At 40.5% G+C, this 18749-nt stretch overlaps 2 protein-coding genes across 2 annotated transcripts; both read left to right on the forward strand.

The window, feature by feature from the left end:
- Positions 1-4937: 4937 nt before the first annotated feature.
- pou3f3a (POU class 3 homeobox 3a) lies at positions 4938-7810 on the forward strand. The gene has a single exon (XM_044366045.1). It carries the CDS (start codon positions 5733-5735, stop codon positions 6993-6995), a length of 1263 nt encoding a protein of 420 aa, XP_044221980.1. The 5' UTR covers positions 4938-5732; the 3' UTR covers positions 6996-7810.
- A 4352-nt stretch (positions 7811-12162) lies between these two features.
- Positions 12163-16785, forward strand: gpr45 (G protein-coupled receptor 45). The gene is made up of 3 exons (XM_044366885.1): positions 12163-12341; positions 13858-13950; positions 14994-16785. Exon 3 carries the CDS (start codon positions 15115-15117, stop codon positions 16273-16275), a length of 1161 nt encoding a protein of 386 aa, XP_044222820.1. The 5' UTR covers positions 12163-12341; positions 13858-13950; positions 14994-15114; the 3' UTR covers positions 16276-16785.
- The last annotated feature ends 1964 nt before the right edge of the window (positions 16786-18749 follow it).

The following is an 18749-nucleotide window of genomic DNA, read 5'->3' on the forward strand; positions in this document are numbered from 1 at the left end:
GAAGTCGCTTAATATTTCAGTATCTGATACTTCCTTCTTTCACTCCAAACCCACCTGAGAAATCATCTTAACTACAGAGAGCCTTTATAACCACACGGACCTCGGTGGGAGCTTCAGAGAGAATTCTGTCCATTCATGAAAGGCGGAGGGCCAGCCAGACTGAGCCAGACCAGCCCTTCAGGGACACCCGCTGTTTGACTTGGCTCACGACTCAGCCTAGGTACAGGGCTACAGTTGTCCATAGCCACAGGCTGCAGAGCTGCAGGTATTTCCTGACTAAATTTCTCTGTCATGCTGTTTGCAGTTATTCGAAGGACAGCAAGAGGGAGAAACTCATTAGATGCCAATGCAGAAAGACAAAATAGAGCCACAAAGATAGCCACAATGGAATTTTTTTGTTTTGTTTTGTGTTTCTGTGCGGGAGTCTTGCACACACTTTAGGCAAAGTTAGGGGGAAATTAAAAACTCACAGGCTTCCTTATTTTTTGCATATTCTTTGTATAGGCCGTGACCAAACGTCACCCGAGAGTCTCATCTTTTTTTAATTCTACTTGATTTTTCTTCTCTGATTGTCCAGATGTTTCACTTCTCTCCCTGAAATTTAGCATAAATATTCTGCATAGACGTCTACGCCATCATTCCAAGAACATCTCCCACCATTATGTTAATGCATGTAAACACTTAGAGATAGGCAAGTATTTGTCCCTGCACACACCTACGAGCACACACCAAAAACACACACACACACACAAACACAGAGAGAGAGAGAGAGAGAGAGAGAGAGAGAGAGAGAGAGAGAGAAAGAGAGAGATGAGTGATATCTTTGCACCATTTCCCTAGCTGTAAATTCTCTGCACTGCTTCTTGTCCCTTTGGCCCCTTTCAAATTATCCGTTGGGATTAATGAATGTAATTTTCACACATTAACTTCCCCCATTCATACATAATGGGCCAACCCACAACAGTGTTTAACTAGTGCATCTGTCCATTGGGTGTCATCATTTAAGTCACAGCAGGGGTTGGTAATTGACTATTGTTCCAGACTGGTAAACATGGCTGCCCCCCCCCCTTCTTTTCCTATCCTTTTACCCTCTCTCTTCTATGAGTAATTCCACCACATCAAACACAGAAATGGACGGCTGTCCCACAAAACCTTTCATGGCGGATGAATCATCTTTACACTTGATGTGCAATCAAATCACAATGCATTAGGACATGGCCAAACCTCAGAGTTCTGCCTTTAAATCTGAATATTACTGGACATGTTAGTCTCATATTTCTCCGCCTCTGTGAATGAGGACTTTGGAAAAGGATACACTTTGATCATTTTCCCTCCATATCCTCTGTTTCCCACCCTCTCGTCTGTACTCGACTACCCCACTTTTGACTCCCCTTCTCTCCCCTCCCTCTCTCTCTCTCTCCATGGCTGCCTCTGCTTCTGATTTAAACACGCAGCAGGGGGTTGTGGGTAGAGACTCACGCTGTGAAGGATCTCTCTGACTCAGGGAGAGCTGAAGGTCAAACACACTCATGATCAGAACCACAGGATGACACTGAAGAGGTGGAATAGAGTACAGGGATGAAAGCGCATGGAGATAAGTTCTGTTCAGTGTAGAAAGACAGTTCAGCACAGCTCACAGACGAGGAACTGAGAGAGATGATGTGCCTGATCTTATAGCTTTTTCTACATGTACACACACACGAACAACAGAGAGATAACATTAGTAGGGAAACTAGTTTAGTCACCCCAGGGCCTAAACACATATTGCAAGAAGACATTAGTGTAGCTAAAAGACCAACAACAAAACAGTATTTAATACAAAAAATCAAGTAATAAATAACAGGCCATCCATACACGATGCACCTAAAAACAGGAGCAGTAATACATGAAAAATAAACTTAATAACCGTAGCGAAACCAACAACACTGTCATCCTCTCCACTAAATTTCTGTTTTGTCTGCCAGGTTTGTGTTCTTCTCTCAATTAGACAGACCCTTGACTGACAAAGCAAACAGAACAAGCACAGGAACACGAACAAGAGAAAATCATCTGTTTCGTTGAATGGAAATCTCCTGGAGCCCAGATGAAGGTTTTTCCTTTTTCTTCTTTGCAATTTTTGTTGGAAGCATTTGCATATTTCAAAAGTCTACCAAAGAAAATAGCCCGGGGCAGAAATGGCCGATCTGCATATTGAAGACTGAACAGAGGGCGTGTGAGGAGTATGAGAGAGAGGGAGAGAGAGAGAGAGAGAGAGAGAGAGAGAGAGAGAGAGAGAGAGAAAGTCTCTTGTAAATGATTTGAAGATGATCTAAAAGAAACAATAACGCCAATTATCTGAAAGTGTCATGCCTATTACGCTGGATTAATTGCAGTATTCACTACAACTAAAACAGATTATGTGCTTAGTTGTCCAGCATTTACATGGTGAGAGAGAGAGCAGAGGGAAAAATGTGCATCATAAGAAGGCCTCTTCACCCGGCTTCCTTCATGAATAACAAATAGAGGACCCAGCGCTGTGACCGGCCAGCACAACACATGAAAAACATTACTGCATCCCCCCGAATCGTCTGGTTTTCTCCACACTGTGCTGGTCGGCTTGAAACATGTGATACACTGTGTCGCTTTTCTAAAGCTTCTCTGCATGTTTTTACTGCGACTGAAGCTCAACAATGAATAGGTTTTATTAACTTTTTAACTACATGAACAGTTTACTGAAGAATTTAAACCCACACTTCCTACTAAGCCATGTTTTATTAAGTTTTGAAAAGTTGTTACTAATGATGTTTATTAATGGTTAATAAATCAATGTTTTACAGACCATTAATAAGAAAACATTTGGGGTTTTCCAGTCTGTGAAAAATCCATCTGGCACTTTCTTATAAATACTGGTCATTAAAAAAATGTTACAACAATAATCCAAGTCTACAGTTGTAAATGTGGAGTTTATAAATTGTGGCTAATGGCTTTAATCATAGTAAATAAAATCATTTACTGGCCAGTTATAGGCTACTAATAACTACTTAAGGGTTTCCTGTTTGAAAAAAAATCACTTTGACTGTTGTGTTGTTTGACACTTGTGAGTAACAATTTACTTTAAATCCTCATATTTAGCATTTATAAGCACTACACACATAATAATGTAGTTATACACAGACATAAGGACATTTTAAAGTGTTTATTGATGTACAGTATTTGTCATAAATTATAATTCCTCCTATGAAGACATATTATTACAAATGTGTTTTAATATATTGTCATTCATTAGCAGCCTCCACTTATGGGTGCCCACAGGATGAGTTATAGTTGTTGACAAATGCATTAATAAGCATACATTTAAAACTTCATTATACCGTGTTATAAACCATTTATTAAATGTTTATGTACTGCTTATTCATGCTAAATATGTGGACTTAAAGTGTGTCACCCTTTAGTTTTTTAGGTAGCTGTTCATCATTAGTTCATCAGGAAGATTGCTATAAGAACAGTGTGAGCACCTATTTTCTGGGGAAGGGCTGCAGAACTGGATCATAATCAGTTTATTAACAACTTATTGACATTTGAAACTGGAATAGTACAAGAACCTTTTATTAATGACTTATTAACATTCCAAAGCAAGTGTGTTGATGGAGGAGGATAAACGCCACCGTGAGGTAGCCTGGCAACTCAAAAGTTGTTCATATCACTGGCAAAAAGCCTCCGTAAATAATTTATCAACCATAACTAAAGCCTTTAGTTTCAATTTAGAACCCCTTTATAAATGGCGCCCTGTAGGTTGATACCTTTGTTGTTCTTTGAGTTGGTATCTGACAGTTAAGGATTCATTAAGTTCCTGCCATTATAAAATATTCAAGTGTAATGCAGCTGAATTACAGCATTTAAATATAGCAGATTATTCACTGCTGAGCAAATAGTTTCTTGTTGTCTCATGAGGCAGCTGATCACATCTTTAGTACCTTTAGTTGAGCTGAGTTGTGTCATTGTGCTCTCTCAGATGAATCTTGATTCATTTTGAAATTCCTAAAATTGTTTATTGGGTCTGATATTGTACCTGCATTACTCGGTGAATTTACTGTGATCTTAGAACACTTGATTCAATTTTATCTCTATTTCAGAATAGCCTAATAATAACATTACAGGATATGACATTATCCTTTGCTGATAAAACACGTAGCATATTTCTATTGCTACATACTTGTATTAACTATTTCCGCTTCTTTCAGACTAAACCATCTCCTAAAATCTGATAAATCTGAAGGTAATTTGGAACATTAACTGATAAACTGATATGGTGAGTAGGTGGATTTTAAATGTTGTGATAAAAAAAAGATTCAGATTATGATGAAGGTTAGTTGAACGCATTTTTTGTCTTTACCTTCAAACATTTTTGAATAAGATCCAAGACAAACTGAAAGAAAAAACATAAATGAGCAGCACATTTATTGGGCTGCACCTGGCTCTCTCTTCCAGACACCTCGTGTCTCAGTCGATGCTGTGCTCTCTTAAGGCCTTTAAAACTGATGCAAACAAGTGGTAGAAATTTCCCCACAAAATCCATAAACTGGTCCAGCGAAGAAATATCCAACCAGAATTGGTTTGTTTTGGGAGGATGGAAAAAAACCAAAAAACAAACTGCTGGCTAGTTTTTGCACCAGTGCGGCGCGTCACGGCACTGTGGCTTTCTTTACCACATGAGAAGGAGAGCACATTGAGATGCAAAAGGCGTACAAACCCCCCTGTGTATCCAAAACCGACTTGAGTATCCTTGACACAGGCCCGGGCTGCTCTGCGCTATTATAAAAGAGATAATACGACTAACATTATATTGTCTGGCAGCATCTTCAGTGCGCTTATAGAATTACAGTTACAGTAATTTACATTTTGGTTAAAGAGGTATAATGATAACAACATAAACAATAATAATAATGATAAACTACTTTTTAAATTGATCCACACTCATTATCTCTATACTTGGAAGAGGTATTGTCTTCTTGCAGGATTTCTTGCTCTTTCACCTTTTTCTCCTTTTTCGCGTCCTGTACAGCCAAACTATTCTGTGGTTTGTCTATTTTTCTATTGTAATATTTTCTGGCGTATTGCTGCTTTTTTTTCCCTGCAGTAAGAACTTTGTGCACCCGAGGCTCGACCGTGAGACACACTAACTCCTCTCTGGCTGCGCGTCCAATCAGCGGGAGCTCTGCAGAGCCGTTCTGTTGTAATTGGATGGAAATGGGAGAGGAATACGTAGCCTTGGCACAATGTAAACACATGCTCGTCTCCTTCGCTCCGTGGAGGACGCACCGGCTAGAGCGGATGGAGTGAGCGAGGTTTCAAAGTTTTTGTCATTGTCCTTTAATCACATTCAAAACGTCAATATCTGAGAAACGGGTTTTCTGTGCGCGGTCCATCAGCCCCTCAGTTTGGCACGGATCAAAGAAGGTGTTTTTCTTTATCATCGGCTCTGTGGATTACGCACGGCGGAGAAAAGTTTTAAAAGCTGTTGTTTTTTGCACAGAAATGCGTCAGAAAGTGTGTTTTGTCACACAGCTCTCTGCAGTCACAAGTATACTTACTATATGACTATCTCAGTCTCTATGGAGTGATTTGGCACTTCTTTTTTTATACCAGTCGCCCAAAAGATTTGCTGATGCTGAGATAGACTGAATTTATGAATGGATTAGAGTAAACCGGGACTTTAACCAAATATCACAAGGCAGAAATCCATCTGAAGATATATGCTTTGGGGGATGGCAACAGCCACCTCAAGTCCGTACCTAGCCAGCAGTAGGATTTTGTCCGGCCCGGTCCTTCACTCTGACCGGAGGGGTGGTGGCATGCAGCCGGGCAGCACCGCTGTGACCACGGTGTCTAGTGGATACAGAGGGGACCCTTCAGTTAAGATGGTGCAGAGTGACTTCATGCAGGGAGCCATGGTGGCGAGCAACGGGGGCCACATGCTAAGCCATGCCCACCAGTGGGTGACATCGTTGCCTCACGCAGCAGCCGCAGCAGCCGCGGCCGCGGTGGCTGCAGCCGAGGCCAGCTCTCCGTGGCCCCCCAGCTCCCAGCAGCAGGACGTGAAGAGAAACAGCGGCAGGGAGGACCTTCACTCAGGCTCCGCTCTGCACCACAGGTCCTCACATTTGGGACCCCATCAGACGCACCCGGGAAGTTGGGGAGGCACGTCTGCGGCGCACATCAGCATCACCGAGGTGCAGCAGCAGCAGCAGCAACAGTCCCTCATTTATTCCCAGCCCGGCGGGTTTACTGTTAACGGGATGCTCAGCTCGCACGCGGGGCAGAGCCTCATGCACCCAGGACTGGTGCGCGGGGAGTCCCCAGAGCTAGACCACGGCAGCCACCATCACCACCATAATCACCACACGCACCATCACCAGCATCACGGGGTGAGTCATGAGCCGCACTCAGACGAGGACACCCCGACGTCGGATGACTTAGAGCATTTCGCCAAACAATTCAAACAGCGTCGGATCAAGCTTGGTTTCACACAGGCAGATGTGGGCTTAGCTTTGGGCACCCTGTACGGCAACGTGTTCTCGCAGACCACCATCTGCAGGTTTGAAGCGCTTCAGCTGAGCTTTAAGAACATGTGCAAGCTGAAGCCTCTCCTGAATAAATGGCTGGAGGAGGCCGATTCCACCACTGGGAGTCCGACCAGCATCGATAAAATCGCCACTCAGGGCAGGAAGAGGAAAAAGCGCACATCCATTGAGGTGAGCGTAAAAGGCGCATTGGAGAGCCACTTCCTCAAGTGTCCCAAACCCTCCGCACAGGAGATCACCTCTCTGGCAGACACTCTGCAGCTGGAGAAGGAGGTGGTCAGGGTCTGGTTCTGCAACCGCAGGCAGAAAGAGAAGCGCATGACGCCGCCTGGACTGCCACGCACCCCGGAGGACGCATATTCACAAGTGGGCAGCATCGGTCCTGACACACCGTCCCCATCCATAGACTGCAAGAGGATGTACAGCGACACGTGAAAATAACTCCAAACACAACGAACTCTGAACAACGTGAAGTGTTTGAATAGATTTTTAGAGAAAATGTTTCATGTTTCCCTGAATGATGGGATAATTGGTTAACTTTTCTTACAGCTCCCCGTGTTCTTTGATCCACTATGACAATGTTATCCAGTGTGTATTCATTTCAGAGCAGCACAAAGGTCTACTTTTACGCATCGTCCGGTATTTTTCTGTCTGCACTATGACTCCTCTAGGGCAGAAAATGAAAGCTTGACTAAAATCTGAAAAGAAAACACGTTTTCAAAGTCCATCTACAGTGTTTGTTCACTAAAAGATCCTTAATAGTTAAAACAGAAAAAAATCCCCTTTCCGTATCAGTCTGTACTGTAAAAAAAAAAAAAAGTTCCCTTTTAATGCTGCGGATTTATGTCACAGGCTAGACTTCTAAATGAAAGATATTGGTTTAATGCGCTTTATTCCCCATTGAGTTGTTTTAATGAGCAATAATTTATCAAACGTGTTTCTCAATTTTGTGTTGTGTGCCAGTGAATTTTATGTTGTGACACAGTTTCAGATGGTCAAAGAAGGATTTATTACACTATTCTGTGTTCCTTGATAGGAAACTTCGTTTCTTTTAAAATTAGCAAACATTCCCTTAAGTGTTTGTACAAGTAAGTCAGTTGTGTATTCTTGTGTGATGATTTGGACTATTTATTTTTTTCCATTGCTTATTTTCATGGAATAGACTGATTATTTAATAAATTTGACATAAAGAAAAGATTAGATATCTCAGATGGCCATCATTATTAAAGTTCATCCAGACAAACACACACACACACACACAAACACACCACTGCTAAGGAGCCATTACAAACTCACCTATAAACTTAGTTCACACTTTTGCACTTTTGCAGTGAAATATTAAACAGGCAGTTTGCAACTTTTTAATGGATCTTATTGAATAAACCAGTAAGTCTCTATTTGTCGAAACAGCACTTTCAAAGTATCATTCGCCAGAATCAAAGGTAATATGCAGACATTATCCCACAAGTTATATAAAGAAGTCAGAAAACTTAAATTAAAAACCCTTTTTAAAATATTGCCTGTTTTCTTCTTAATAGCAGCTTCTGGAGGTCCAACGACTACTCGATTAACAGAAAATTAATTGGCAACTATTTTGATAATCAATCACCATTTTAATAATTTTTCATGCATAAATACCAGACATTGGCTGGCTCCAGATTCTCAGATGTGAGGATTTGACGCTTTTTTCTGCCAGATGATAATAAACTGAAAATGTTTAGTCTTTGGATTGTTGGTCCAAATGGAATAAAACTAACAATTTGACAGTTTGAAAGCATCTCCTTATGCTCTGTGAAATTATTCATTTTTCACTATTTTCTGACATTTTACAGACAAAACAACTAAGTGATTAATCAAGAAAATGATCGGTTGATTCATCAATAACTACCAGTCATTATGTTATCACTACTTCTGTAACCCATTTAAATAATCACTGTAAGATAAACCAAAATGATCAGTCACTAGCCACCACAATCTTCCCAGTTTTTATGCTTCCTGTTTGTGTTAAAGCTACATTGACCCGATTAAGACTCCCTGAACTCAACTAGAGTTTGCCTCTACATTTTTATGTGATACTGCATATAAATCCGGCCACATACATTCTGTGACAGGGCTGTGGATTGCAGCTCTGTGGAAAACAGCCAACAGAGGTCAGCTATCCCAGCTGGCAGTTCACCTCGGCAGCGGTTGCCAAGGTGACAGCAAGAAGGAGACACGAGGCAGTGGATCTTTTGCCACATATGATGGGTTTGACAGATAGGCAGCAAAAGCTCAGGATGCTGGCTCTGTGATTCTTCTCTCTGCCACTGATCCTGGCCCACAAACACAACAATGCATGCTAATACTGGACATTCACAACAGCATTAAAGATCCAGTCTTGCTGATAGATGTAAGGGGTAGTAAAGGAAAGAGCAAAGGAGAAGCAATAGTGAAACTTGGAGGAGGGTCAAAGGTCTGCTGGTACAGTAGCAGCTGACAAACCAGACAGAACACAGAGGAAGAAACACAAACATGCAAGTTAATACATTACTGTCAATGTAACACTTGTCATTACAGTTTGAGTATATTTCTTTAGTGAGGATCTTCCAGAATCTTCGAATTTCATCTTCAAAATCGACATCTGGCTTCACAAAAAAAATGGATGAAACACATTTTTGGTAACTCTGTCAGAGTTTGTGTTCTTCTTAATGGATGTGTTTGATTTGTACTCCAGGATTTTATGAACATATTTGTCTCTTTTGGAGCAACATGTGTCCTCCCTTGCCAATACTAAATAAATCTTACTATTACTGTTAATAAAATGCAGGCACACAAACATGTTGAAAAGTGTGCAAAGTGTGTGTTTGTTTTTGTGTGTCTTTGCATTGGCAGGATTTATGGGAAACTTGGGCCTCGTGGTTATAAATAGTAGTCTGTATGAATGGGTGATTTGAATGGGTCTTTATACTTCATCCCATACAGCTGTCATCACTGCAGGTCAATTTTCAATCTCCCAATAGGCTGAAGGGACACAAATATGGATGAAGAGGACATGCTGATTGTCTTTATCTGCTGCTGATGTTAATATCTAAGAAAGAGATAGATTAGCCACAGCTAATCTTGTTAATGCTATTGTTGGTGGCTTTCATGTATTCACTTTATCTACAAGTTCCTGCAGAGTCTGAGAAGCTTCTGTTATTATTGGGCAGATAAAACGCTGGCAAATGCATGCGGGCGAACTCAAAAATGCATGTGTCTTGCTGAAAATGAGGCTGCTTTTCTTAGATCCAGACAAGTTGACATTTTGTAAAAAAAATGCAAAATTACACCAGACAAGGAGGATATGAAAAACATTGAGAAAAATATTGCAGAGAACAAACATTCCTTACTGACATTTATTGACTTTTTATAGTGTGCTTTTTGAACACATCAGCATCAAATAACTTGAACAGGACAGACACAGTGTTAAATCATGAAACCCAATCACAGTCTACATGTTGAGCACACAATGTTAATGCAACGCAAGCTTCCTCTCCTCTATGCTACCACACAGTAATATCACACAGAGGTGAAAAGATGGCACCACAGCTCACTGTAGTCATCTACTGATGGCTCATAACATGATGTATTCCCACCAAGCTACAAAAACCCAGGTTCTCTGATAAAATGGAGGCCAAATCTAAGCTTGCAGGATTGCTGTGTGATCCCCTCAAAGCTTAGCGATGTAAAGATGGGAGATAAAGCTGGAATTGGGGGATAAAAAGCCCTTTAGAGGGTTCTGTCATCACACAACACTAGGTGTCTTCTCTGAATACCAATGCAGGGATCTGAAGGTACAAGCTGATGATGTTACAGTAACCTGAACCCAAAACTGCAGCTCTACTCCCATGAAAGTGCATCATACAACTGTGCTGGTGATGACAGCAAAACATGCAGTAAGTGCTTGTAGACAATTTTACTATCATTCTCTATTAGTGTATTGTTTCTTGCATCACGGAAGCAGGGGTAGTTTACAGTTACACAATGTTATTACCTCTTCATATAACTGCTAATGTAATTGCTCATAATTGCTCTTAAAGCCGCGTTCAGAAGTGCTTTACATAAAGTAATTATTGCACGGTAATCACTTCTTTAATGCTTGTGGTTTGTGTCTCACAGCCACAGACACATGCCTTCCTATCCAGTTTTAATCCACAAATATTTCACTGAGGTTTGCACATTATCAGTCCCCACTGTTTGGTGTTAATTATTTTCACATTGAGAGATTGGTTAACTGCTGAAGTCTACCACTGATTAACACACTGTGTCTCCCTCAGTATGAAAAGAAGCTCAAGAGACACTGCTACCTGGAGTCAGAAGCAGTGTTTTGTTTAAATAAATGATCCAAAAGGTGCATTTTAGTTGGATGTAATACCACAGCAGTTGCTGTTTTGCATGTGTTTGAATGTGTTAATATGCCCTAAATGTGACACTTAGTAAATATTGTTACTTGTGTGGGTTTTCTCTGAATATTCAAGATTTTTTACTTTGCCTGTGTTTGATTTTCTGGCGAATGATTGAGTACCAAAGTCTCTCCATCAGGAAGAAATTTAAGCAAACATCTGTGGGATAATGGACAGGGAAATGAATTCTCACACTAGCAAGCCTGTTGTGTGGGTGTCACTGAACGTGACGAGCATGCATGTGCCAGACCGGTGGAGTGGAACTCGTTTGATGGGCATGTTCAACACATGGGCACGATGCCAATTTAGACAAGCATGCCCATGAAAAGAATCTCAGCCTGCATGCTAAGTATGTGAATATAACTCTCTGTGTGTGTGTATCAGTATGTGTGTGATGATGGGCAATACACGAGATTCCCTATATAAAACAAAAATGAATTACAGTCAAATTATTTGTAGAAAATGTCTCTGTACATGTTGTTATTCACATCTGGACTCAGCATTCTATGGCTGATGTGTGATATACATCTGCTACAAAATATAAGAAGTTTGTCTATTAATTGAGTCTTTGTGATAAATAGGCGATGAAAAAAGGTACTGCAACTTTAAATAAGTTTGAAAACAAACAAACCCTAATTCTATACACACCTTAAAATACCAACACAAACATGTCCCTCCAACAAAAGGCAAACTGGATATGAAGTATAATGCTGCCATCTCCTGGACAAAATAATGAATGCATGTTTCTGAATACACACACACACACACACACACACACACACACACACACACACACACACACATATATATATTTAGATTTAATTTTTATTACAAATTGCTATTATTAACTCTTCAAAAAATCTTCATTATGTGCGTTTTAAAAATACCCAACTAATAATTCTTAATATAATTATTGTTGCTATTGTTGTATAGGTTCTTTTTTTTTTTTTTACTTTGCATGTAGATTGTCTGTTTTTATTGATGTATTCAGCAGGAAATCAGGTGATCTGGGGAGCAAACATCATGACAAAAGATAAACTTCAGTCATGAGTTTTAACGCAGACATGTTGACATCTTATAACGCTGACACAAAAAGCGTAATATCATATTGATGATCATTTACATTTCAAAAATGTAATTAATTTTTTCTCCAGTTTACATATAAGTGTATTTGCTGCACTGCTCCTTTAAATCAGTGACCACCTGCTCTTCTGGCGTCAGCATCGTCTGCGGGCTGCACGATGGCGATCGATACAGCTATGAAATGCTCAAAGTGGGATATTTTAGGAAAGCCTCGACACGCAGCGGAACAGAGACACGGTCACTGCGCTGATTTGCTCGACAAGATGTAGCCGTCAAGGTAGGCCTGTTGATGCCTGGTTCATGTCTGATGTATGACCTATATTCCTCTTACCCTCATTCGTTGCTTAGCCTGAAATGAACAAGCATGTTGACATTGATGCCTACAACGTAACCGAAATTTTGCATTTTTGACTCTCATTTACACTCTCACATGTAAATGAGAGAACACACTGTACGGTCTCAGTGTTGTAAAAACTCTAATATCTCTGAATGTAAGCAATGAAGAGTCAGCACAGGGAATATACAGTATCAGTCAAAAGTCTGGACACACATTCTAATTCAAGGGAATGGGAAGGTGTGTCCAAACTTTTGACTGGTACTGTATAAGGTTATGGTGTAACACAGACTACATTATAAATCCATAAAACTCAGTCTGCTCTGAGGAGCTTACTGTTTCTCCTAAAAGCTAAAATGGACATGAGTAAAAGACTCATGTTTATATTTGGATTTTCTCAGGCTGTATTATTTTTCTCTTTATTATGTTCTCACACAAGTCTATTATTACCCATTTGGATCACTTCTTAAACTGAGTGGAGCAGGTGAGTTAAACCACCAGTTTTTGTTGAAATATGCGTCTCAGAGTCCCCTGCAGGGCAAATCAGCTCATTATCATTTTGGACATGTGTTGCACCTACTCACTCATTTCTAAAGGTGAAGCAATGTAAGATAAGGTTTCAAATTTTAGAGAATTTTAGATCCATGCAGGCTACATAATGTTTTACATAATCCCATCGTTGCTCACATCTTTGTTTTCTTTGTAACATGCTGATTTATTGTCTACATTGAATAAATTGTCCAGCTTCACTGACTTCATCAAAAGATAATGATACAAACTAGAACCTTATAACAGACTTCATCTTTGCTTTGACTTTCTTGTCCTAGAAACAATTGATGTGAAGTGGTAGTTTAAATCATAAATTGTAAAAAGTCATGCGTTTTCAAACCTGTAATACAGAAAACATTTTGTCATAGACACTTGCACAGGGGATGAGAGTACGGGCTGCTTGTTGCCATGGAGCTGGTGACCTTGTTGCCTTGGCAACCACCAGCAACACTATGCAGTGGCCTATAAGGGGTTTTGTGCAAGAATGTAGCTACAATCACTGAAGGGGACCATTTCCTTTTACCTGATTGGGTGAACTAGCATATATTGGGAGAACATTATTCCTCTTATTGTGAGTGAATTATAACCTGCATTTTCTCAGTGATGTATACAGTATGTTTTGATTTTTACTGTTGACATAAGATACGTTCCACTAAGACTGAATCTGTAGACGTTTTTCACAGAAGACATTTTGACATGTCACAGTAGGAAAAGTGAGTTTTGGGGTCGTGGTATTGTGCATGCTGGCTCACTGTGGTCATGGCTTACTGGGACACTTAGATCAAATGGAGCCATTGTTAATGTTACAAGTAACTACAAGTCAAAATATCTGCTGTGAAAAAGGTCGACAGTATTACGCTCAGTTGGATGATTGTGACCCTTAACTGGTCTCCCATTTCCTAAATACCAGTCCACCTGGGAGAACCTCATCTGAGACCTGAATGCCCTGAATGACCTCAATACATTGTTAGCACTATCCCACCAGCAGGAACGGGAAATGGAGGTGGGTACCATAGCAACAGACATGTCTTGTGTGTGTCCTGAGGATCCCTCTCTGTTTTGTCAAGGTTTCATCAGAGTATGAAGCATTACCCAAGAATGAGCTTCTGTTAAGTTGACAGAGGAGAGGCAACTGTGCCATGGGTGTGTACAGTATGTGTGTTGTGTACAGTATGTGTGTTGTGTAAATGTGTGTGAAACATTATACATACTGCGTGTGTTGAAGCAGGGTGGTAGGTGGTGTGAATGTTGTGAATCTGTCCAGCTCGCCTGTTAATCATTAACCTCATTTGAGCCAGTGAGCAGCACATCTCTGTCTTGTGTGACTACTTCTGTCAATGTGGTGTATCTATGGCTTATATAACTCTTTCAGCATCAAGGGGACGTCATTCCTCCTCTCACTGTTTCAAATTTAATTACCGCTGAGTAATAGATCACTGAGCAGCTGAACCTCTCTGACTATCGAATGAGACACTGACGTTTTTCTATGGCTATGCCATGTTTACTGCAGCTTCTGTGGAGACAGGAGGCACATTCATGTGCTGTACTGTATGGCTGCAGTTAATGATTATTTTCATCATTGATTAGTTGTAGTTGTTTAGTCCATAAAATTGTGAACAATGTTGATTAGTGTTTCCCAGAGCCCAATGTGATGTCTTCAAATGTCTTGATTTGTCCACAACAGTCCACCTCCAAAAGATACTCAGTTTACTGTCATAGTGGACTAAATAAACCAGAAAATATTCACATTTGAGAAGCTGGAATCAGAGAATTTGGACATTTTTTTCTTAAAAAATGATTCAAAGTGATTAATCGGTTATCAAAATAGTTGGCGATTAATATAATAGTTGAAAACAAATCGATTAATCGATTAATCGTTGCAGCTCTGATGTACTGTTAATTCATGTCAGATGGTTCTTTGTTTCTGCATCATTCATTTCAATATGGATGAATCTACATAAAGTGAATTTACATGTTGCTTTTGACTGTTTCACAAAGTATTTTTTAAAAATGCTTAACACGGATGTTTCTCTGTTACTATTTCAGATGTTGAGGACCTGAAATGATGAAATATGAAAGACCGACTGACTGAGGACAACCTAATACTTCAACAATAATCAAACATGTACACCTTCTTTTGGGCTGATATCCCCTGATAAAAGCTGCTATGGCTTTTTGTAATGAAAGCCTGCTGGACGGGTGTGACTTCATGGAGCCGGACAATGTAGAGCAAGCAGCAGAAAATCTCCCATCGGAAGCTGGGAGTCCTCTCATATCAGTCACTCTGCGTGTGACTCTTGCAGCCATAATGATCTTCATGATCACTATTGGTTTCCTTGGCAACGCGATCGTATGTCTGATTGTTTACCAGAAACCTGCCATGCGTTCTGCCATCAACCTGCTCCTCGCCACGCTGGCTTTCTCGGACATTATGCTCTCTCTGCTCTGCATGCCCTTCACTGCGGTCACTGTGGCTACTGCTGACTGGAGCTTTGGGAGCGGTTTCTGCCGTGCATCCATCATGCTGTACTGGCTGTTTGTCCTGGAGGGTGTGTCCATCCTCCTCATAATCAGTGTGGACCGTTTCCTCATCATTGTGCAGCGGCAGGACAAGTTGACCCCACACAGGGCCAAACTGTTGATTGCAGGTTCATGGGTGTTGAGCCTGTGTGTATCCCTGCCATCTGTGGTCGGGTGGAGGACAAGTGCTGCAGGTATTGGGGGTGCCTGGGCGCCACAGTGTGTGTTGGGATACAGTGAGTCACTGGCAGACCGTGGGTACACAGTACTGTTGGCAGTCGCAGTATTCTTCGTACCGTTTGCTGTCATGCTGTACTCCTACATGTGCATCCTCAACACGGTGCGCCGCAACACCCTGCGCATCCACAACCACACCAGTGAGCACTCCTGCCTGCCAGCCCTCAACCAAGTCAGCAAAATGAGACTTATTGGGCTGCAGCGGCCCCCTCAGATCAAGGTGGACATGAGCTTCAAGACTCGAGCCTTCACTACCATCCTCATCCTCTTTGTTGGCTTCTCAGTGTGCTGGTTGCCTCACACAGTGGTGAGCCTGCTGGCCGTTTTCAGCCGGCAGTTCTACTACAGCTCGGTCTTCTACCCAATCAGCATAGGCGCTCTGTGGCTCAGCTACCTAAAGACAGTCTTCAACCCCGTCATCTACTGCTGGAGGATCAGGAAGTTCAGAGAGGCCTGTCAAGAATTCATTCCTAAGAGCTGCAGACTGTGTCCCAGAGTGCCAGGCAGGAGCCGGAGGAGAGTGAGACCCAGCAACATCTATGTGTGCAGTGAGACTCAGTCAGCCGTGTGAAAGAAGGAAAACCAGTTTGGAAGATGCTCACACCAGCAGCTGTTGACACTGGTATCAATTTTTATTTTTCCTCATAATGAGCAAGGGCCACCTTAAAAGAATATACTCATTGGCTTAGCTTGATGGCCATTATGAAAGTTGTTGCCATTCAAATAATTGCATATGTTCATTTCTCTGTTTCACTTATTCCTTGTGTGTTCCATGAATGTTGTTTCAGGCTGTAAACTCCATTTTCAGTCTTTGAGTAGTAGTGGTGATAATAATTCTATTGTCAGTCATGTGATGAGTTTCACAAAAAAAAGCATATTTGGTACAGTGATGTTCTCAGAAGAGAGTCTGTAAAGTTTGGTGTAGAAACACAATCTTATGTGAGTTGAAGCAGTTTGTTATTTTGAACCACAAATGTGTCAAAAAAGAAGTGGGTTAGTTAACATACTGTGAATGTGTACTTGAATGTATTGTCATTTCATGAATGATGAAACCAGGTAAATAAATATAGTTTTTAAGAGAGGTTGCTTTGACAGACTGGAGTGCTTTTGGTGAAAAACAGCCAGCAGCCAGCTGCTTCTACAATGTACATAAAGTACAGAGGTACATAATGTAAACAGGCTGCAGAGTTGCTGGGATACTAAAGACATCTATTCACCGTGGTTGAATATGTGTCTACTTCACTGAAAACAACATACACAGCGGTTTGTATCCCTTTATGTCCATTAAGTACTTTACCAAGGTTAGATAATTCCATTATAAGAGTGAGGTCTGTAAAAAATTGTTAAACTGACTCATTTTTCTCCAAAAGGGAAAAAGGGAGTAACAGTGAATGAACAAATTAAGTGAATTTGTTGTAGTTTTCATTCAATGATGTGGAGCATTTTAAAATATGTGTGATTGCTGCATTAAGTTATTACTGCATTAATTTTGAGATGTTAGTATAACTGCCATAAAGCGACCATCATCAATGAAACTGGCAGCCACAGCCACCCTAAAAGAGGTGGTTTTGCTGTACACCACAAAACAGAAGATGGTGCTGTTCTGTCATTGCAAATTGAGTTAGACCCATTTCCCACTGAATTTAATAATCTGAATTGCCATTTTGTTTCTCTTCATTCAGTCATTCTATTCATTCTATTTTAATTGTTGGACAAATCAGACATGTGGGTGGTGAGCCAAAGGTCTGGAGCCAGGCTACTGAATTCTAGGAACAGCGACATGCTTTTGACAAGAAAGAGAAACGGGGTCAGTGGGAAACGTGGTGTTATTAATGTGAAAAAGAGACAAGTAGACTTGATATAGTAAGGAAAACAAGTATAGTTCATTGTTCTATTTGAAAGGTGTTGTAATTTACATGTAAATCAGTGAGCCGTCAACTCTCCCCCACAACCGCAGCTGCTTAGATAAATATTCTACAGGGGACACCATGATTTTCACCTTTACACAGTGTGAATTAGCAATATTCTTTAAAAATGGTTCTCTCATATGTTAATTCTTTAATGTGTAAAGTAAAAAGAGAAGTAGCTTTTATTAATTAATTAATAATTAAAGTACATAAAAAGTATGAAAAAACATGAAGGTCCACTTGCCTGTCTATATTACTGCAAAAGCCAACAATGTAAAAAGTAAATATCTTTCTCTAAATTTAAAAATGTATTGTAGTTATAATTTTATTATTGTCAATAAGATACAAATCGCCAGTAAATCATTTTTACAGTGTATATCTATATAGACAAACAAAAATCCTTTTCCCCTTACTGTTTTGTGCCAAAGTAATTCAGCACAAGCTTTATTAATACTAAACAATGAGTCCGAAGCATGAAGGCAATCATTGAAAACATGACATTGGGCCCTTTACATTTACACACATACAGTACCAACCCACGGTCTCTCTAGATCTCATGTTTGCTCCTATATCACGGTACTGTCCTAACCCAGAGTAAGCACTATAGTAAGCAGTCTTTTAATTGCAAAGACATCGGAAGAAGGGACATTTTCACTCTGATCTGACGCTGTTTCCCACAACAGGCTCAACCAGTATACAGTACACTCAGGGCCATGGTTCTTTAAAACAAACTTCAGAAAATCTTACATTGATTAAAACTTGTGAAACACATCTTTATAGGATTGCAACAAAGGGAAATTAGGGCTAGTTTTGACAATAATATAAAGTTTAATAAGTTGTTAGTTCCCAGTTCACTTCATTGAGGAGAATGCAGATGCAAGTTGTTTTGCAACCAGCCAATGTAAGGCAGAAGGGAGCATGTGACCTCTGTAAGCAAGGGCCAGTTTAATGCAGTACTTCCACATATTGGGCCCTCTTCACGCGCTGATGTTTTCTTGTCTGGAGAAAGTTAAATCCAAATCACTGGACTGGAAATCTGATTGAGGATGTTTTGATGTTCATCTGAAAGGCTTCTTCAGTTCTAACTATTGTAAGAAATTGCATCGATATGTTTCCCTGTGAGGTGACCACACCCACC

Source organism: Thunnus albacares, chromosome 11 (genome assembly GCF_914725855.1).
Source record: "Thunnus albacares chromosome 11, fThuAlb1.1, whole genome shotgun sequence".
Taxonomy (NCBI): domain Eukaryota; kingdom Metazoa; phylum Chordata; class Actinopteri; order Scombriformes; family Scombridae; genus Thunnus; species Thunnus albacares.

Coding starts and splice junctions, on each gene's coding strand:
- pou3f3a (XM_044366045.1), top strand. CDS start 5,733: ATGCTTTGGGGGATGGCAACAGCCACCTCAAGTCCGTACCTAGCCAGC.
- gpr45 (XM_044366885.1), top strand. CDS start 15,115: ATGGCTTTTTGTAATGAAAGCCTGCTGGACGGGTGTGACTTCATGGAG.